Here is a 22,777-nt window from a genome sequence, read left to right on the forward strand (position 1 = left end):
TAGTTACTGTTAAAATTTGAGCATAGTGACCAAAATTTTGTTTTACACCATTTTTTATTCCCTCCCATCATTGCCTCCCCAGCAGAGCCAGCTGCCCCGTTGGAATTTAGTGGCTTCTCATACAAGCACATCATTCCTCAAGTCCCACTTCCTATCATGACAAAGAGTAGTCCTGTTCATGGCTTGTAAAACATTGTGTTCTCAAACATCCACATTTGAACTGACCTCTCCATCAATTTCAACTTATCCACAAGGAGAAACATTTACTAAGTATCATATTGCTTAGTTGACTATAAAAAATGATAATAAAATAGAAATATTCCATGCCTTTGGAACCATAAAATTATATAGAAATCCTAATAAATCTTTGCCTTTTAATTAGATGGTTATAGTACCTATCAAATTGAGTTTTCCTTTGGGTTTTGAGCCAACAGCCTATAAATTTCTTTATTAATTTTATCATAAATGCCAGCACATTACATGGCTTAATTCTTTGAATTTCTGCCAGTTCCCTTCACTTTTCATTTTTACCAGGGAAGTGTCCCATATCTCTTGATTTTATTCTCACTCCTTATTTTCATTTCCTTTCCCTTTCTGAACAACAGCAAATTGGAGGGTTGCAGGGTTAAACACTATGTGTTTTGAGTGATCTTTACTGGACATACATGTATCAACAGACAGTAAGTGACTGTGAGCATTAAACTTTGAATATTTAATGCAGATATCAATGAGTGTGCTCTGGATCCTGATATATGTGCCAATGGAATTTGTGAAAATCTACGTGGCAGTTACCGGTGTAATTGCAACAGTGGCTATGAACCAGATGCCTCTGGAAGAAATTGTGTTGGTAAGTTATTTGTTTTATTATGCAGGAGCCTTTTGTGTAGTTTAATCCCATGGATCATAGGAGGAATCAAACTATAAATAAGTGACTAAAACTAGAGGTCTTATAGTTTCTCTTGTTTCCTTTTTAGTATAGGGATATAAAAATATTGGAATCAAATACTGTTAAACAGTAACAGACTTTTTAGTGCACAATTTAGTATTAATATTTAAATTAGGTTTTTCCCCCAGATGAATGGACATATAGCCAATTATTGGCCTGTTTTATCTGCATATATCTTAATCCTATAATGTTTTACTAGGAAGTGGGACTCAAAAATTAACAAGGTGGTATGTATGGATAATATACTGCTAAGTCGCTTCAGTCGTTTCCGACTCTGTGCGACCCCATAGACGGCAGCCCACCAGGCTCCCCCATCCCTGGGATTCTCCAGGCAAGAACACTGTAGTGGGTTGCCATTTCCTTCTCCAATGCATGAAAGTGAAAAGTGAAAGTGAAGTAGCTCAGTCGTGTCCAACTCTTCGCGACCCCATGAACTGCAGCCCACCAGGCTCCTCCGTCCATGGGATTTTCCAGGCAAGAGTACTGGAGCGGGGTGCCATTGCCTTCTCCTCGGATAATATACTACATTAAGAGAATTAAATATTACAGGTTGACTTGGAAAGAAACAGTCAATTGCTGCAACATATCCAAATATGATAAATGAGATGGATGTTTCCTTTTGTAATTTATAAGGGAATGTTTTAAAAACCTCAAATACATAATTCTTATATTCAAGAATTTGTGAAAAATCTAGATTTTCCAGCAGAGCACTTGAGTCCACTTTTATAAAATGAATGTTAATCAATCCTTCATTATATATAATAATTTTTACATCTACCACTAATGACTCAAATATAAGTCTTGATTATGATTAGAAAGAAATATATTTTTCCATGTTTATGGTTTTGAGTTTTATTACTGATATATGTTACTATATATCCATCTCACCTTGAGTTGAAGATACACATATAATGGATGTATAAAATTATATTAAATATCATGCACTTACAATAGACTTTGATACCTACTTGCAGGGACCCCAGCCAGAGATTGTTGAACACTTATAAAACTATGCAAACCACCTAGCTTTTATTCCCTAAAAGCAAAGTCACTTCCAGCATAGCATCTAAGTACAGCTGAGTGCATGGGTACCCTACTGAAAACAAGGAAATTCAATGAACATTCACACACTGAACACAGTTCATGGCAGTGCTCAACTCTTTAAAGTAGGTACATGCATAATTTTAATAAAATTAAAACTAGATTTTAAAATAAAAAAAACAAATTTCAATTTTAGTTTACTTAGGTCTGCCCTAACAAAGTACCCAAAATGGGGTTACTTAAAACAATGGGAATCGATGTTATAGTTTGGAAGTCGAAAGTCCAAAATCGAGGTGTCAGTGGGGCCATGCTCTCACTAGGGGAGAATCCTTCCTTTCCTCTTCTAGGGGAGAAGGGCTCGGTGGGAGAATCCTTCTTTTCCTCTCCAGTCTCAGGTGTTTGCAGGCAGTCTTTAGCATTGCTCAGTGTTTAGATGTGTCACTCTAGCTACACGCCTGTCTTTCCCCTGTGCATCTTCACATCAACTTCCCTCTGTATGTGTCTGTCCCTGTGTCATAATTTCCCCTTTATTGCTGTCGTTGGTGTCCACACCTATACTTGAATACAACCTACCCAAAGGATCTTATTTTGATTACTCTATTTAAGAATCCTGTTTCTAAATCAGGTCACATTCTGAGGTACTGGGGGTTAGGGATTCAAAATATTTTTTTGAGAGACACATTTCAACCCACAGCATGGATCAGTGGATAAATACATTGTGATTGGGCCTCTTGGCAAAGTGTATAATCTTGGGGGAGACTATAATGATGCTTAAAATGTAATACTACTGCAAGTCAACAAGTAAATGAAGAACAAAGTAGTCATGTGCCTTTTCCAAAGCATTAACACACATCCCAGGGACTTTAGAACATCTTAAGAGTAAGCACAAGATTGTTCCATTTGAGTAAAATGTATTTTGCTTAGGGTCAAGGAATGTGCTTTGGGTACAAAGAGACAGAGTAAGGTATGGGATGAGGAAGAAAAACAAATAACGAAATTAAAACATTTTGAGCATCGTACTGTCCGTTTCACTGTGTGTGTCTCCTGTCTTCTAACGGTGGCTTCCAGACATTGATGAGTGCCTGGTAAACAGACTGCTGTGCGACAATGGTCTGTGCCGAAACACACCTGGGAGCTACAGCTGCACCTGCCCACCTGGCTACGTGTTCAGGACTGAGACAGAGACGTGCGAAGGTAAGAGCCGCTTTTCTTCATTGTGAATAGTAAGCATCTTAATATGCATGAACCTCAAATACATTATCAAGCAATAGAGCAAAAAGAATGTTGTTTGAATATGTTTTAAATTTTACGATCTCAGCTGATCTGCCAGTTTTAGAAATAGCATGCATCTAGCCCAGTTTATAAATACCATCAGTTTTGTCCCATTCAGAAGAAATATCAACACACATTTTGAAGTTAATGAAAATAAGTGAAAGAAGCCAGTTTGTTTCACTTGCTGATAAAATATCAGATTTTTGTTTGTTTGGTTTTCCCTTTTTAAAACCAATGTAACACATTAGCCTAGGAGAACCTGAACTCACAACAAAGTCAGCTCTTCAGCATTTTATTTATCAAATGATTGATAGACTTCAGAGGTTGGCCCAGAAAATAGGCTAACCTATATTTGAGGCCTGAGTAAAAATGGTCACCTAAATTAAATTTATAGTCCAAGAAAATTGTTCTTTCCTTTTGAAAGTTATGGCTTGGATTTAAGGATCATGAATTGCTGTTTAAAAAAACCTTCCTTTTCTTTTAAGCTCATTTTTCTGCAGTGAAAGTTATATGAATAAGTTAAATGCTTCAGAAAGGCCCCATTTTCAGTGAGATACTAGCTAAGCTATGAGTATCTTCAATTATATTTCTGTTCCTTGATCAAAGTACTGTGTATTTCAGGATAATTTGCTGTATGACTACTGGTCATTATTCCTTTTCAGTTGCACTGTGTGGGCCTACAGAAGTATCCCATGACATTCTCAAATCCAATAACTACTTCTGAATAGTAACTTTAAAAAAAAGATTTCATCTTAAGATATTTGGAATAACCCTTTTTTAAATATATTAAAGTATTTATTTCCTGGTAACTTCATAGCCAAGAAAGCTGCAATAGTAATATCATGCAAAAAGATGTTAACATTCTCTTCTTCTTGTTTAATTTCAAAGCATTCTTATGAACAGAAACAACTTAGGACTCAAACAAGATGCCGAAATACAGATGACTCAGCTGAAGTCAATGAAATGCAATTACAAAGTGCAATTCTAAGTTTGGATTGAATTTGAGGGACCAGTGAAAAACAGTAATTAGCCTGAAGAGAGAAAAAAAGTAAAGAAAAATGAAAACCTCAGTATAAAATGCAGTTTATCTAAACTTAGTTCAGATAACTGTTGAGTTCCCCTCCTGTCCACACCTTTTTCAGGAGCTCCTCAAAGAGAAGCATACTTTCCATTCCTGACTAAAGTACTTGAAGATTCATTCATCTTGTCCATAGATGAACAGAGATTCATCTTGTCCATAGATGAACAGAGACATCTGTTAGTATTTTTTTTTCTCTTAGTATCTTGTTTCATTAGTCCAGGCTTCCCAAGTGTATGCATCCAGAGTTTTTATCTTTTAGCACCCATACCCACTCTCCTTGGGCTTCTCCAGTGGCTTAGGGGTAAAGAATCTGCCTGCAATACAAGAGATGCAGGAAATACAGGTTATTCCTTGGTCAGGAAGATCCCCTGGAGAAGAAAATGGCAAACCACTCCAGTACGTTAGCCTAAAAAATCCTATGGACAGAGGGGCCTGGTGGGCTGCAATCCAAAGGTTTGCAAAGAGTAGGGCGTGACTGAACATGAGCCCCCTCCCCTCAACACCTTTTATCCTTCAGAACTGCCATGAGAAATGCATTTTGTAAAAGAACATAATTCCAAACCATGAGTTTACTCCGTGAGTTTTTTGGGAGGGTAGGAGAAGAGATTTCAACAATTGTGTTTCCTTTTGTTTTTATTCCTGAATTTCTACACCTCCTTCCCACTGCCCTTTTTCAGTTTTATCTATTGCCAATTGGAGCGATCTATTGTTAAATGTCAGGAAGCTCTGAAAGCAATTATAACTTAGGATATCATCTTCATTTAACTGAGAAGCTGATGATTATTAGAACTGGTTTCCCTGTCCAGTGACAGAACCCTCTTGTGCCATTGTGAGGGAGACACAGCAGGGAGCTATATGGATGGTGTCTGATTCAATTTGGTCAGTTTGGTTTGAATACCAGATTGTCAATATTTATAGCACATTGCTTCCATTTTGACAAGTAAGATGAACTTGAAGCATACTAAGAGGTAGACTATCAAAGCATAAATAAAAGGGATTCACCTACTTAGGTGACAAAGTGAAGAGTGGTGTTGAATAGTATGACATTGCTGTGTTAAATCTCTCAATTGTATCTGACTCTTTGTGACCCCATGGACTGTAGCCCTGCAGGCTTCTCTGTCCATGGGGATTTTCCAGGTAAGAATACTGGAGTGGGTTGTCATACCTTTCTTCAGGGGAATCTTCCCAAACCAGGGATCAAACCCAGGTCTCCCACTCTGCAGGCAGATTCTTTACTATCTGAGCTACCAGGGAAGCCCAAGAATACTGGAGTGGGTAGCCTATCCCTTCTTCAGGGGATTTTCCCAACCCAGGAATCAAACCAGGGTCTCCTGCATTGCAGGTGGATTCTTTTCCAGCTGAGCTACCAGGGAAGCACAAGTATGACATTAGATGATTACATAAATGTTAGTGCATAGTAATACCAAATCAAGCTGCAGCGACGGTGTAAAAGCATGGTCTTTACTTATTTTGCCAAAGAATAATTGTTCCTGATAAACTAGCCTTTTCTTTAATATGAAATATGTTTTATATCTGACATTATAAGAAAGAAGTTCATGTTATGTAAATAAAAGAGAAATGATAGAGAAATATTTGGGTTCTAGCCTTATGACATTGGTGGAAATAAAAATGATTTATTGTGAAAAACTCAACCAGATAAATGTTATTTCTACGCTTTCATCCCACTATTAAGTTATTTGCATTTAATTAAAGTGTTTTGCAAAAAAGAAATAGACCTAAAGGCCATGGAAATCTTTTCCCCTTGGGTGTCCTCCTTATTTCCAGCCTTGCATTCACACGATAAATTTGTGTGCCTGAAGCAGTTCTCTGCATGCTATTCTTTCTAAACTAATTTCCAAAGACTAGGCAGGGAGTTATTAGCCAATTCATTGTCAATTCTAGCTTTCTCTCTATATATTTGCTATATGCACTAATTTTACTTGTCATTCATGTTTTCAACAGTCTATTTTAAGTATGTATTAAAAAGCAGTAATCAAGTTTCTCTGATATTTCAAACCAAAGTTACAAAAATTTATTTTACTCTTTTTGTTTGAGCTCTGAGAGTCTGTGAAAGTTAAAATTTTTACAGCAAGCGCTGTGGTTTAGATTGTGTTTCCAGTGACATAACTAGTTAAATGTAAACCAGATGTGCTTTGAAGTTTATTTCCAGGAATGTACAGTGAACTGTTTCAGTTCCTGGTTCCATGACATTTATAACATAAAAACAATGTATTTAAAGAAAAATTAAACAGTTGATATCTGTAGCTGTCATTGCATGTGTTTATACCTTTTGAGTTCATAATTGCTTAATATAAAATCAGGATTTTGCGCGTTGATGAAATTGACATTTTTCTTTTTGGGGAGGTTCTTAACAGATTAAATTAATAGGTGATATATAGTCTGTCTTCAGATTAAGTATCTGCTTCTTTTTTGGCTCTCTGATTTGTTTTTACATTGTGTTTTTTTTTTTTTTTTTAATTTAGTACTCTGGAGTAGATGTTTTCATTCCAAATCTGTGCTGTATTTACAAAACCTGCTCTTATATTTTTAGGAGGCTTTCTTGCTACAAAGGACCTGAAAGAAAGATGAGTTTATATTTCTTAAAAACAATTTCTACTTCAAGAATCCATTAAATACCTGGGTATTTATTTAGTAGTTTTGAAATAGCAAAGAGGAAACATAACTGTTTTCCACATGGATTTTTAAGTTTGCATTTCAAGTCTACAGACTTGAAATTAGCAATGAGCCCTTCCTTTTCAGAACCAATTTAGTTTATATTTGACTTGAGATGTTCAAGAGTAAATGTTATGATCTTCTAGTTATTCGCATGTTTTCCTCAATATAATATTCCTGTTTAATTCAAAGAGGTGCTTAGAAAAAAATAATAAATACTATGGTGAATTCAGAAATGGTAGTATTCAACAAAAGGGTGTCTTAAAGTATGTTGACCTGTTTCAGATAATTAACCAGTTATAGAAAGAAATCTGAGTATGTTTTCCTTAAATTGAGTGGTTTAATTTATACTGAAAGTCAGTCTTTGATATTGTTTTTAGTAGTTTAGCTAAATCTTGTATTTATTTTTAATGAACTTGTATTAAACTATTTAACCTTATTGGTTTAACATCTTGTTTAGTCACTACTTGAGAATATAGGCTTACTCTAATTCCATCATACTTCTGACCATCGACAGGAATTGTTGATTATGATATAATTGTAGATTATGATATGCAATTTGACTTCAGACTCAAATCAATGATAGTAAAAATCTATTTAATACAATTAAAAGTTTATTTTTCCTCTTCTTTTATTTTAGCACAATGAGTTGTGCTTTGAAATGGTCTCACACCAGGACTTCCCTGGTGGTCCAGTGGTTGAGAACCTATTGCCTTGCAATGCAAGGGATGTGAGTTCCATCCCCAGTGGGGGAGCTAAGTTCTCATATGCAACAGAGCAACTAAGCCCATGAACTTAAGACCCAATGCAGCCAAATAAATAAATAAATATTTTTTGAAATGTCTCAAACCAAACATGGAAATGTGAACAGGAGGGGTGGAGAAGGGCTGGAAGAGAAGGCTCTACCTGGTGTTAAAGTTTCATCCCTTATTTCCTGATGTGTATCCAGGAGTTTGGAATTAAAACCAGGATTGCGATGTGTTGTCTCTACTACAGGCTTTTTAAATTCTTCCAAAACCTCATGGAATCACCAATGACAGAAACAGTCACCTTTGTGCATAGCACTCATTGCACCTAGGAATATGTTGCTTTCATGGAATCAGAATTTGAATTTCCCACAGGAAAATTATATCTCATTACCAGAGAAAATTAATCCAATTTATGTAAAGTTGTAGTGAAACAGTAAAGATACTGAACCCTTTCAGAACAGGCTGATTCCTGTCGTCCTGCTGAGTCCCCCAGCTGTGCACATGTATATCCATGCTGTAAAATGCATGTCTCCATTCCCCATTCACTTTATGCCTCATAGATCCATATTAAAATCACAAGAGCCAAGTTTACCAGACGTTCTGGCATAGCGTGGCTTGTTGGAATAATATTTTCCAGAAACACATGGCAGCTCTAACAGAATCTTTTCCTTCTGGATTGTAGATATAAATGAATGTGAAAGCAACCCATGTGTCAATGGGGCCTGCAGGAACAACCTTGGATCTTTCAATTGTGAATGTTCTCCTGGCAGCAAACTCAGCTCGACAGGATTGATCTGTATTGGTAAGATCTGTGCGTGGTGCTGATGTTTCAGTTTCACTCCAGAGATAAGCAGAGACACCAGGACTTACTGTGGGTAAACAGTACATGATCACAGGAAGCTAATAATTTAGGAGTTACTTCAGTTGTTTTCTCTTGTTATCCAGGTAGGAGTAAAACATGATAGTTTAAACTAGACAGACTCTTAAATTTTGTTAGATTCTAGGAAGCGTTCTTTTTGTGTAAGTATATATATATATATATATATATGTATGTATTATACCATAAATTATAAGCGTTTCCATACCACACACATATTTATATTCATTCCCCAGGAATGCCTTAGGCAGCAATACAATCAAATCCTTACTGCATACTTTTTATAAACAACCTTCAATGGTAAACAAAAATGTGATCACATTTGGACTCAGTTAACAGGACAAGAACTTGAAGAGTTGAAACTTTAAACAAATAGAAAGAATTTCTTGGTTTTTAAAAAATTTCTTCTATCAGTCATAACTTTATGAATGCCAAAGAATTCTTGCTTTGGAAAATCTCTAAGAGAGAAAGATTTGAAAACTTCCAGGACTAACGTGTTTCAATGTATCTCAAAATGTAGAAGGTCAGTTCTTGATAAAGGCATGCGAGCATGCTCAGTCTCTTCAGTCGTGTCCAACTCTCTGCGACCCCATGGACCACGACTCGCCAGGTTCCTCTGTCCATGGGATTCTCCAGGCAAGAATACTGGAGTGGGTTGCCCTTTCCTTCTCCAGTGATAAAGTATGAAGTGAGTGAAGTGAAGTCGCTCAGTCGTGTCCGACTCTTAGCGACCCCATGGACTGTAGTCTACCAGGCTCCTCCGTCCATGGGATTCTCCAGGCAAGAATACTGGAGTGGGGTGCCATTTCCTTCTCCATTGATAAAGGCAGTAGGACATAAATAAAAGGAAGCAGTCAGATCTATTATAATGTTACTATAAGCAACTCTTCAGCTTATGTAAGAGAAAAAACCGATCTCAGTAGTTCTTTCCTGCTTCTAGTGTCTAAGGCTACACTGACTAGATATACATACTTTACATTTTTACCTAGTATCCACTTTTGGTGGTGGTTTAGTTGCTAGGTCGTGTCCGACTCTTGAGACCCTATGGACTATGGCCTTCCATGCTCTTCTGTCTGTGGGATCTCAAAGTGAACTAAATATATATTTCCAAATAGGGAGGTGTTACAGTTTTATGTAGTGCCAAATGAATTGGCAGTTTTTGTTTGCTATCTATTCAATATGAATTTTCAGTTTAGTGTTTGCCAAAGACAATAGAATTTTCCATATTATATCTGATGCTAACAGTATTTAGCTGGATACTTAGAGTACCTGTCTGTCACAGGAAGGAGAAATGATGAAGTCCAAAGTTTCAATGAAAACCTTCCCTTTGGAAATGCCAGCATTCAATTTCCCAATGAGGTACAGCTGGTGAAATTTGAGCCTTGCTCCGCTCTCCATACTAGAAAATAGGCTGCCATCTGCCTAGGGCATTACTTTCTTTCTCACAGAATTCCTGGTTGGGGGTGGAGGGGGTGCATATGGATTGGATCTGGTAAGGCAGAAATATTTTTGCTAAGCCACAGTTTCCAACTGAGATAGAATCATTTTATTATGCAAAGGAAATAAACTCAGCATTAGTCAATTAATGTCTCAGAAAACTAAATCTGTATGCCACTTGGGCATCAAAGATACCTTAAGAGTTTTTGCTTCATCATAAACACTTCTGGGATTTTGGCCTCTTACTCTTATAGTTAACTATTAATGAATAAAAAAAAAAGACATTTTATTTCCAAGTTATTATGTTGGACACCTAAACCCCACAATATTTTTCTAAGCCAATGTATTATGTGTGTTCATTCATTGTAATAAGATTTGAGTATCTCAGCCAAAAGCTGCTCAGAAAGAAATTTACTTAATATGTTTACATTTTAGACATTATTTTATCTGCTTTTTTCATTAAAAACAATTCAAGCTTTAAAAACAAATAGGAAAATATACATAAGAAATATTATGAATGTACTTTTTAAATAAGACTGTCAAATGGCTTTAATCAGTGTTTAGCCTGCAAATTGCCCCTTGGTAGGAACCAAATCTCTAAATTTAAAACTGAATAAAAATCCCCTGATGTAATTTCGAATTTAAAATTAAATGGGAACATAAATGAATTAGTTAGATACAAAGAATATTTCAGGATTTAGAACGTATTCTGCAAGCTTCATAAACATAAACCAATCTTCAGCTGTTCTAGACTGCTTGAAGAGACTATTCTTTTCTGATTGAAGTGATGAAATATAATAGAACAATATATTTGATTAATCTTTCCTGCATTATACTGCTTCCATCTGATGGCTCTGCATAATCCATACCAGTTTCCCTCATCTTTGGCTTGGATCTGAGTTCTGTCCTCACATTTCATGGACACAACAGGGGCAGTGAGCTCTCTGTTGTAAAATCCAATGGTCGATTCTTGTTCCTCATCTTAGTCTATTAACAGTATTGAACAGAGTTCATCACTCACCCCCTCTCAAGAAGTTTTTCCTTTTGGCCTTCTCTTTTTCTCCTTTCACTCTCCTGGCCTCTTTCCTGTTGCCTTTGTTAAATCTTTCATTTTCTCCTGCTATCCAGTTGGAAATGTCTCACAGGTCAGTCTTGGGGTCCTGGGATGGTTTTGCATCTCTGTTTTACCCACATGCTTAGATGTCCTCTACATTAACTCTCACAATTCTCTCTCTAGCCTTAATCTCTCCACCAGGTTCAGACTTGCCTTTCTAATTATCTGCATAGTATCTCCACTGGGGTGTCTAATTGGCATATCAAACAGCATGTCTAAAACCAAATTTCTATCTTTCAGCTCAAATCTGGGTCTCCTAGAAGCAGTTCTGTCTTGACAAATTGTAACTCTATTTTTATAATTGGAGTCATTCTTGACGCCTTTCTCTCAAGCTTCAGGTTGAATCCATCTAAATCCTGTTGATTGTACTCAAAGTTTTTCCATATTTCAACCCCTTCTCACCATCAATTTCAACAACCCCCAATCCAAGCCACCATTATTTTTCTTTTTGACTATTCCTATAGCCTCTAGCTTATCTGCTTACCCTGCTTTATTTTTTTGGAGAGCTTAACCAACCTCTGACTATATAGCTACATCTATATTGTGACTGCATGTGTGTGTAGTTACATATATACCTATACACACACAAGAAGAAACAATAAGGAGAGATGGATTGTGTATGAATGTATGTCTATTGATTTTGTGAGTTTTAAGTGTTGATACAATACCAGTCTAAAGAAGCACTAAGTTGCGGAATGAGGCCTCTAAAATCACACAGTGCAAGTCTGAATCTTGATGCTGGCCCTCCTGGCTGGGTGACCTTCTTCCCGTAATTTAGTTGACCCCTGTGCCTCAGTTTTCTCTTCTACCAGTTGTCTGTATCGTATAGGGTTGTTTTAAGGGGTAAATAAACTAATATATGGAAAGCCTTTCATAGTGCTTGTTGCTGCCTCAATAAATGTTAGTAAATATTTATCACAGTATATCTTAAAATGACTACAATCAAGGTGATAAATCAGTAATTAACCCAGTTCTTAAAAGACCATTTGAATACACAGTGGCCTTACACTGTCATCTCTGTTTCCTCTATGCTATGGAATTTGCAGGTTAAACCTATAAAAAAATTTATAATGTGATAGCTGATACAAATGCATATGAGCAAATCTCTTTCATTTGTGCACAGTTTTTATCCAAATTAAATCTCAAAATAGAAAAAAGCAGACTACCCATCTCTTCTTCGCATCCTTGCCCCATAGCTCTTTGTCTTCAGTCAAGGACAGAGGTGTTTCCTTTGTTTTACCCTTGAGGTTTGATTCCTGAGTTGGGAGGATCCCCTAGAGAAGGGATCAGCCACCCACTCCAGTATTCTTGGACTTCTCTGGCTCAGATGGTAAAGAATCCTCCTGTGTTTCTGGTTATATTGTTTTTATTGTAAAACCTTATTGGTCCTTATTATTAAATGAGTTTTAAATAAAATAAATGCTGTAGGAATATGTTTTTACTTTATTGCCTTCCAAGTCTATGACTGCAATATGCTATTAAGCTTTTTGTTCAATCATTTTACACATCACCTGCAGAGAGACCATCTCAGGAGCTTTTCACATGTGGACTCCTAGGCCACACATCCGGAGAATCTGCATTTTGACTCTGCATTTTAGTAAGAGGCTTGGTAATGTTACACACTAGACACTGAGATCCACAGTACTGTGAGGAAATCATCACAAGACTTATTTTACCCAGTTAATATTTGCTATGTCAACTTGGGATTGCTTTTCTCTGCTTCAAAATCTTTTTTTTTTTTTTTTTACTATCATTTAAGGAGGAAATTAAATTTGGTGTGGAAACATAGTCTAAAAAGTTAGAAGTAGTTGAGTCTGGATGGTAGCGTTACAGGTAGTTTTTTTTATTTTCTCTGCTATTTCTTCAAATAGTTTATCATAAATATGTATTTTGAACTAGAGATAAAGCTGTACATACATACCATAGAAATTATATCAAATATATCCATGGTGTGTCTTAATGGTGGTTTTAAAGGTTTTATTTCCTTTTTTATCTTTAAGATTTCTTTTTTCAAATTATTCATCAAATGACTATCTTCAGTTGGAGAAAAACTGGCTTCTCTCTAATAGAAGAACCATTGTATGTGGTTTATTTGGTAGGGACTGCAGATATCTACCAAATTGGGAGAGAAGGAATTGGGAGAGAAGGAGATTATTTGCAGAGTGCCATTGGATAAAATCTTAAATATCAAAGTATTTGCCATAAAGAATAAATCTTACAAGTATTTTTCATATAAGTAATGATCTTATAACAGTCATGGGCTGTTATTTGCAAATCCCAGTATTGAAGTCTTGGGCAGTAGCAGCTGCTCCTAGAATACCCAGATATATAATTGTATTAATTCAAATATCATGTGAAATTTACATGTATGTAATACGCATTTAAATGCATGTACATGTAAATGTGTCTAGGATATAGAAAAGTTTTTAAGATAACAGTTTGGCATTTTTTAATACTGTCAAATAATGTTTTTGGTGTATAGAACTGAGTTATATTTTCTTCAGAGATGAGAACTCCCCATTGTTTTTTATTCCTTTTCAGACAGCCTGAAAGGGACCTGTTGGCTCAACATCCAGGACAACCGCTGTGAGGTCAACATCAATGGAGCTACTCTGAAATCTGAATGCTGCGCCACGCTTGGGGCCGCCTGGGGGAGCCCCTGTGAGCGGTGTGAGCTAGGTAGGAGCCTGCCCACTAGGATTCTGGGCTTCACATCGGAAAGCTTCCTCCTCAACTAAGCACTGCTTTCTCTATATAGTTCCCTAGTGAGGAAGACCATAAGGTCATTGCCCTCCCTAATATGATATCTTTTCTGGTAAAATGTATTCACTTCATGAAATATGTTTTGGGTTTATCCTCTTACTATAAGCAGACCTTCTGAATATTTTAGACAAGGAAGGAAGGCAACTAGAATTTAGCTGCTGGATGACTATCAGTATCCTCCAGTATTCTTGTTTGCATGTGTCCCAGTAGAAAATGATCTCTCGTCCCTTTAAGTCTTTGGTTTACTTATGATTCAGTTGACAACGTGAAAAATAAAAGGGAATTGTAGGGAAAATTATGAGAATCTCAATATGGGTCAAAACTAAGAGTTACCACAGCTTATAGGGCAGCCGGAGTCCTTTGCCTCTAAAACCCGGATTTTGGGTTTTATTTAGTTCAATTTTGATTCCATTATTCTGTTTGTTGCACTTAGGACAGTTGTATTTTCTTTTCTAATGTGAAAAAAAATGTGTCCTTCATTCTCACAGATACAGCTTGCCCAAGAGGGTTTGCCAGGATAAAAGGTGTTACTTGTGAAGGTGAGTAGGTTCTTAAAAACATTGTGAATCTTTAGGAAAGTATTTAAAATTGACATTCTCTCCCATACTTTGGAGATATTTATCATTCTCAAAAACCTTGGAATTTCGGTAAAAATACTCTTACGCTGTCAACAAATGTTTTAGAATAATACTTTTAGGAAACAGCTTTGAGTTTCCCATTTCTCCTCTTTATGCTGTGGGGTAAATTTTCATCCCTCGCCTTTAAGGCATAGAGCAGCTGGCAAAGAGCTTATCTCGGCTGTGTTTTATGGACGAGCAAGGCTGTGGCAGTTTTCACAGCTGGTACCCAGGGGACCCAGTAGCTTCGTTGTGAAATATATCTGCTTAACTGAGGTAATAATCCATATTATTGCAAAATGAATATGCTATACAGGAAGTAAGATTACACCTGCTTTTTCTATCGGTGACATCTTTATTCCTCTGCTTGCTTCATTTCCCTGCAGACGTTAATGAATGTGAGGTGTTTCCTGGCGTTTGCCCAAATGGACGGTGTGTCAACAGCAAAGGATCTTTTCATTGTGAGTGCCCTGAAGGCCTTACATTGGATGGAACTGGCCGTGTGTGTTTGGGTAAGATTCATGAACCAAGCATACATTTTCTTATTTTGGAGTGGCCTGACCAAATGTATTAGGTTGGTAGCTGGAAAACTTGCTTTAAATGAAGTATTTTGGAGGAACTCACTAGAGAATATTTTTTAAATGGATGAATTTAAATGAAATGGGCTTCCCCAATAGCTCAGTTGGTAAAGAATCTGCCTGCAATGCAGGAGACCTGGATTCAATTCCTGGGTCAGGAAGATTCCCCTGGAGAAGGGAAAGGCTACCCACTCCAGTATTCTGGCCTAGAGAATTCCATGACTACAGTCCACATGACTGAGCGACTTTCACTTTCACTTTTCAATGAAATGGTTTCTGTGTAATACAGAAAATTGGTACTGCTCAAAAATTAATCTCAAAATTCCTCTTCTCCTACTGAAAACTCTGAACCTATTAAATACTTCTATTTATCCCTCTCCCAGCCCCTGGTGTCTATACTTCTGCTTTCTGTCTCTGTGGACTTGACAGCTCTAAGTGCCTCATATGAAAGGAATCATATGATGTTCGTCCTCCTGTGACTAGCTTGTTTCACGTAGTGTGGTGTCTCCAGAGTTCATCGATGTTGTAGCATGTATCAGTATTTCTCTGCTTTCTCAGACTGAGTGGTGTTCCATTGTGTGTAGGTACCACATTTTTTTGGTCTACTTACCTGTTGATGGATACTTGGGTGGCATCCACCTTTTGGCTGTTGTGAATAAGGCATCTATGAGCATGGGTGTACAAATACCAATATATTTACAAGTTTCTACTTTCACACACCTGGCCTTCCCAGGTGGCTCAAGTGGTAAAGAATCCATCCGCCAGTGCAAGGGATGAAGGAGATATGGGTTCAATTCTTGGGTCGGGAAAATCCCCTGAGAAGGAAAGGGCGACCCACTCCAGTATTCTTGCCTAGAAAACTCCATGGACAGAGGAGCCTGGTGGGATACAATCCACGGGGTCACAGAGAGTCAGACTGAGTGACTGAGCACACGTGCAGCACACATTCAGTGAGCTACTCACTACTGAGTGACTTCTGTGAGCCTGGTGTATTAAAAAAAAACTTGCATGCACAAAAAAATTTTTCAGTTTTTTAATCAGGTGTTTTAGTCCTGTTTAATCTTTTACACTGAGTCAGCGTAATAAGAGACCTTCTATGTTAAACATAGAAGAAAAAGTGGAGACTCGTATTTGAGGTTAACATTCTGCAGTCCATTGCTGCTATGCTTCTAGACAAGACAGTGGGGAGAGTCATGGCAAAGTCATGTGGCTTCTGTGTGCACACATTGACTGATCTTGTCCCTTCCTTTACCATCTTCAGAGTTTAAACTTTTCTTAATGCTCTATTTTTTAAAAGATTGTAAATAAAGAAGCTCTTTCTGTCAACACTGTATTATAGAAATGCCTAGTTGACTTTATTTATCAGTGTCATCCTTGACTAAAGTTAAGCTTCATGATTGAAAAAGAAACTTCTAATAATTCTGTGTGGTCTCTGAACAATTTTTATTTACCTAAGGAATTTTTCCCCAGTGTGTTATGAAACAATAACTTTTTAGTTTGTAATATAGCTTTACATAGGCTTGTATTTGAAATTCAGTTTGTAGACAAATTGTCATCAATGGTAGTATTACCGTCCCAGATCTTCAAGGTATTTAGGTATTTTAAAATTATAAATTAAACAAGTATTCAAATAATTACATATTTAAAAAGTATTCAAAAAGCTAATAGTAAATATTTTTAAATTATTATATTTGAAGATCTTTAAAGTATTTTTTTAAAAAGATTTTTTAAATTAGTGGTAAGTAAAAAGTTGGCAATATCATACAGTTTAGTTATTATAATAACACAAATTTTAAGTTAATTTTTGACAGCATATTTAAATTTGATACAAAGTATGGCTATAAAATCATATGGAATTGTTTAGAAATATCCAAAGTCCAATAATAAAGAAAAATTATTTTTGGAATTTTAAATTATCTCCAAAGTTTAGAAAAAAGTAAAGTACATTTTGAAGATGACAGAATAATAGTACCAGTATGGCTTAAAACTCAACATTCAAAAACTAAGATCATGGCATCTGGTCCTATCACTTCATAATATATAGATGGGGAAACAATGGAAACAGTGACAGACTATTTTCTTGGGCTCCAAAATCACTGCAGTTGGTAACTGCAGCCATGAAATTAAAAGATGCTCACTCCTTGGAAGAAAAGCTGTGACAAACTTAGACATCATATTAAAAAGCAGAGACATTGCTTTGCCAACAAGGGTCTGTTTAGTCAAAGCTTTGGTTTTTCCAGTAGTCATGTATGGATGTGAGAGTTGGACCATAAAGAGAGGTAAGCGCCAAAGAATCGATGCTTTTGAACTGTGGTGTTGGAGAAGACTCTTGAGAGTCCCTTGGACTGCAAGGAGATCCAATGGGTCAATCCTAAAGAGAATCAGCCCTGAATATTATTTGGAAGGACCGATGCTGAAGCTGAAGCTCCAGTACTTTGGCCACCTGATGCGAGGAGCTGACTCATTAGAAAAGGCCCTGGTGCTGGGAACTGTTGAGGGCAGGAGGAGAAGGGGACATCAGAGGATGAGATGGTTGGATGGCATCACCAGCTCAATGGACATGAGTTTGAGCAAGCTCTGGGAGATGGTGAGAGACAGGGAGGCCTGGCATGCTGCAGTCCATGGAGTTGCATAGTCGGATACAACTGAGCTACTGAACAACAGCAACAGTATGATCAAATAACTAATGAAATCAAATTGCCTTCAGTAACTTAATGATGCTATATATGAATTTATATCATTGATTTTCAGTTATCACTCAGCAAAATAAATTTTTAGTAGTAATATCACTCCAAATGATACCTTTGTAACATTCTATAAGGATGTATTAGATTTTCTTCATCCTTATACCTTGGTTAAATACATTTTGTCAGTACTTCAGTTTCGCTACTGTGGCTGTGCACGTGAGATAGTTTCAAGAAGAGACTTGCATAAGCAAATGGGAAATGTTCTGCAAACAAAAGAGACAAACTGCTCTGATAGAATTGATACCAGTCCTGCTAGGGAGGGACTTAGCAGGTGATCAGTATGTGAATCTTCAGTGACTGACAGCTTGACCTCAACCTGTGGTTTCCCCTCCCTGTAGATATCCGTATGGAGCAGTGTTACTTGAAGTGGGATGAGGACGAATGCATCCATCCTGTACCTGGGAAGTTCCGCATGGATGCCTGCTGTTGTGCGGTCGGAGCAGCTTGGGGCACTGAGTGTGAGGAGTGCCCCAAACTTGGCACCAAAGAGTATGAGACCCTGTGCCCCCGGGGGCCTGGCTTTGCTAACAGAGGGGATGTCCTTACCGGGAGGCCGTTTTACAAAGGTAACTGTCAGCAGCGCATGGGTCCCTCCACACTAAAGCTCACCTTCCACGTTCTCTGAGGCTTGATTTTGCTCTAAACATTTGGTTCCCCACTTTATTTTCTTTGTTAAAATGTACAACCAGCCTATGGCCCAGGAGCATAAATCCCCTTGGTACTGAAGTGAAGACACTGGGACAGCTGATAGCACTTTTCTTACATCCTTCTACTGTACCACTGCTTTTCTCAGCACAGCCTGATGAGATGCAGCCCTGATGTTGCAAAAAGTTCTCTGTGCCCACTAAACTTTACAAAACAAATGGTCAGAAGTAAAGGAATCAGAACACTTCATTACAAATACAAACTCTTGTTCGCAACTGAAACTTTCTGTGTGGCATCAGTGTAATCACTTAAAACTTAACACCACCCCCCCCCCCATTCTCACTTGAGTACATGAATTTCCATCAAGGTAGGTTCTTCACTTAAAACGATGGACCTCCTCTTTTGTTTCGACCAGCTCTACATTCCGACTCTGTTCTGCTTGTAGATATCAATGAGTGCAAAGCGTTTCCCGGGATGTGCACCTATGGAAAGTGCAGGAATACGATTGGGAGTTTCAAGTGCCGTTGCAATAGTGGCTTTGCCCTGGACATGGAGGAAAGGAACTGCACAGGTAAGACTGTTCTTCTGGTGTATTACGTAAACCCTGGCTCTCTTTCTTCTGCTGTTCTGAAAGTACTGCTCCATGTATACATACATCCCCTCCGTCTGAAGCCTCCCTCCCACCCACCGCCCCATCCCACCTCTCTAGTTCATCACAGAGCACCAAGCTGAGCTCCCTGTGCCATACAGCAACTTCCCACTAGCTTTTTTCTACACATGACAGTGTATATGTGTCAATGCTACTCTCTCAATTCGTCCCACCCTCTCCTTTCCCTTGTGCTTTGTAGCCTTGTGTACTTTTGAAGGCTGTTCTCCCTTCTTCTGCCGTATACACACACACACACACACACACACACACACACCACACAGTCCCAGTGTGGTCCTCAGTACCCCTCACCACTCTGCAACTGGAAGGCACATCAGAATTTCTTGAGTGTGTGTGTGTGTGTGTGTATAAACTCTTGCAAAACACCTTTGCTAAGTTCAAAACTTATTTCTCTTGGTGCCTATTCTCCTTGATCTCTGGTCAAACCTTGTCCGTGATTTTCGTCTCTCTTTCTTTTCACGCAGTTTCTCTCTTTCAATTGTCCTGTCATGCCTGTGATGTTCCTTTTCTAATCTTCACAGACTCTTCTTGCCTTTGGCATTTTCCAGAGTCCTCTGGTAGCCTCGCAGAGTTGCGTCTGCCACCATGGCTTTTTTGGATGGCCTCTGTCGAGCTGACTCGGAGGTGCTGTCTCTAGCCCTCTGTTTCTCCTGAGTTCCACTCTCAAATTTCTGACTTTCATCTAGACAGTTTATTTTTTCATCTCCCTGTGTCCCACCCCACTTCCTCTGGCTAGGGTCTTCTTTACATGTACTAATATTATCATTTCACTCGGGCTTGAAAGCTAAGATGTAATTTTGACCCCTCCTTCTCCCAACAGACAAGTGACAAGGTTTTGTATATTCTTCCATCAAAATGACTGTTTCGTTTCAGGTATTTCTTCTACACTCTTCCTGATGCAGGTCCAGCTCTTCAGGACACAGACTCTGAGCAGAGATGAGCATGCTGGAATCTTATTAGGAATTGACTTTGGGGTCAACGACTTGGGGAGGAAGGGAAAGGAATCCGAAGGGGCCTGAAGGAAAAGTTAGGCTGTGATGCAGTCCCAGTGTGGTCCTCAGCACCCCCAGTGGCGAAGCTCTGCATCTTTCTGGAAGGCACATCAGAATTGTCTTGAATTAGGGCACAGGGGCTTGGTGTTGACGTAGCTGCATGATGAATATTTGGGTACATCCACCCAGAGAAGGCTGTGATTGAGGGGAGTTGAGGTTTCTCCTGAAAGTAGCCCCCACCTCGGGACTTTCTGGCCTCCACAGTCCCACAAGCGGAGGGCAAGGACATGTGAATGCTTCCTTCCTGAAGCAGGATCTGGGCAGCACGTCACAGTCTCTCCTACATTGCAGATTCCTCCAGCATCTTTCACCCCCCACCCCGTAACTTCCCCCAGTCAGATCCTTCAGTTTCACACCCACCAGGTTTTTCATGCTAAAAAGCAGGGCTTAATTTGTGTAACTTTCCACAGAGCAACTTCCATTGACTCAGACCACCCTAGACCTGGATAAGGAAGCTTCTCCAGTTCTGACTGCTCTGTTTTTGGCGTGAAATTAGCCACATCATTTAATGACTCTGAAACTTGCCTTGTTTAAGTTGTTCAAGAGAGGTTTATTAACAGCACTGGTGCTGTGAGCTGTAGTGTGAAAGGCCAGCAGGACATGGGTGGCTGCCCTTCTTCATAGCGCAGAAGGCCCATCTACTGCTCCCCACGTTGTCGCCATAGTCACCATACCTGTCTTGCCTATACTTGCATTCATCATCAGCCTCTCTGTAACTCACTGTTCTCTGAAGTGCATTAATTTTCTTTACCTAGGCATTTTATCTCTTGACTTTCTATTTGTTCTACACCTTTAAAGTTAGAATTTCTGTGCAAACCTTCCAGGATCAATTAAAAAATCACCTCCTTCAGAATACTAATTATTAACAGAGAATAGCTTATTATATATACAGCACTCTTTCTATAAGATAAAGAAATGTCGATTCACTTACTCCTATGAGACAGGGTCTAATACACACCCCATTTTACAGATAACAAACTAAGGCACAAAGAAATTAAATGATTTTCCCAAGACCCTACACTCAGAAAATGACAATAGTGGGATTTGTGTCCAGCTCTCTGGTTCCAGAGTTCAAAATCTGCACTGTGCAGCTCCCACCACATCACAGCAGCCAGAATTTGTCCCTCTTCTGCCATTGAACTTGTTCTGTGTTTTCATATGGTTCTCATTACCAGTTCCTAGATACTGATAGATAAAAAATAAGGTAATTAGCATACACATTATTTACCTGCTTAATTGAATCAATTGATTTTGTTAAGACTTTCGTTCAAAAGCAGGTGTCTGGATTTTCGATATATATGTCCTGAAATTGGGAAAATCAATAGAGAAAAACCAAAAGCCAGGGGAAAGCTGGGACTGAGACCACCCTCTGCCCAAGGAAACATGTGCAAATTAGCTATTTATAAATCCTGTGAGAGAAAAACTTAAAAATTAAAATTCACCAAAATAAACATATGCTGGCAATAACATTTTCCCCCCACTGTGACAAAAATGGTTAAACAAGTCATATTTTCTTAATCACATTTTATAGATATGACTACTCTGTTGAAAATCTTGATTTTAGGAATGGGAGATTTCTCACAGAATCCTCTTTTTGAGAACACGTGCTACTATTAAAGATTTCTTATTCACCATACTGTATAAAAAATGACAAACCCAAAAGCCCATCGTTGTCCTTTGTTTTCGATGTTAAAAATCAGATCAGTAGGCTCTTCCATCTGAATATGACACAAAAGCACAGTTGGAGCATGTTCCGTGACCCCGCCATGAATGTGTGTTCTCTGGCTCAGGGCTCAGTAGTTGCATCCACCTCTGAGCTGTCCCTGGGCCAGCCCCGCACCCCTGCTCAGAGGCAGAAGCCCCCACAGGCCCCCGCAGGGGTGGACACGGCTAGTGCCTCGGAACTAGCATGGCCCTTGGGTTGTGCATGAGACTCCGTCTGTGTGGCCACTGCTTCCTCGTTTGCCACCCGCCTTGTTCCTCTCATAGCACAGCTGCCTGTTTCATCCTTCTGTTACCATTTCGAAACCATAAAGAGAAATCCACAATTTCAGAGTTCTTAAAGGCCAAAAGCCCCTGCCCGTTGGCTGTGACAGTTTTGGCAGTTGGGGAAAGGAATGTGCCTGCAGCCCTGTCCCCATCTAGGGGATCTCCTGAAAACACATCCTCCTCCTCCTGCTCACCCGATTGCTCCAGCACCTTCACTTAGAAGGCCACATCTCTCTGTTCCTTAACACCGTCTCCTCTCACTCTGGTTTTTTTGAATTTCTTTTAAACCCTGTGGATTAGACATTGACGAGTGCAGGATTTCTCCTGACCTCTGTGGGAGCGGCATCTGTGTCAACACGCCGGGCAGCTTTGAGTGCGAGTGCTTCGAAGGCTACGAGAGCGGGTTCATGATGATGAAGAACTGCATGGGTAAGCCGCTCAGGTTTGGAAACAGGTCCAGCACAGACTCGTTAGCATGACCTTGGCTTGTCTCAGAGCTGTTAACAGTGTGCTTGGCAAGGAGCTGTGG

At 38.6% G+C, this 22,777-nt stretch overlaps 1 protein-coding gene across 1 annotated transcript in view; it reads left to right on the forward strand.

The window, feature by feature from the left end:
• FBN2 (fibrillin 2) overlaps positions 1 to 22,777 on the forward strand; it is a 221,986-nt gene that overhangs the window by 136,491 nt on the left and 62,718 nt on the right. The window contains exons 18-26 of the mRNA NM_001278588.1: positions 722 to 847; positions 3,056 to 3,181; positions 8,445 to 8,564; positions 13,732 to 13,869; positions 14,442 to 14,492; positions 14,957 to 15,082; positions 18,234 to 18,461; positions 18,986 to 19,111; positions 22,549 to 22,677. Of these exons, the coding sequence (NP_001265517.1) occupies positions 722 to 847; positions 3,056 to 3,181; positions 8,445 to 8,564; positions 13,732 to 13,869; positions 14,442 to 14,492; positions 14,957 to 15,082; positions 18,234 to 18,461; positions 18,986 to 19,111; positions 22,549 to 22,677 (1,170 nt within the window). The remainder of the gene's footprint in view (positions 1 to 721; positions 848 to 3,055; positions 3,182 to 8,444; positions 8,565 to 13,731; positions 13,870 to 14,441; positions 14,493 to 14,956; positions 15,083 to 18,233; positions 18,462 to 18,985; positions 19,112 to 22,548; positions 22,678 to 22,777) is intronic.

This window comes from Bos taurus, chromosome 7 (genome assembly GCF_002263795.3).
Source record: "Bos taurus isolate L1 Dominette 01449 registration number 42190680 breed Hereford chromosome 7, ARS-UCD2.0, whole genome shotgun sequence".
NCBI classification, from domain to species: domain Eukaryota; kingdom Metazoa; phylum Chordata; class Mammalia; order Artiodactyla; family Bovidae; genus Bos; species Bos taurus.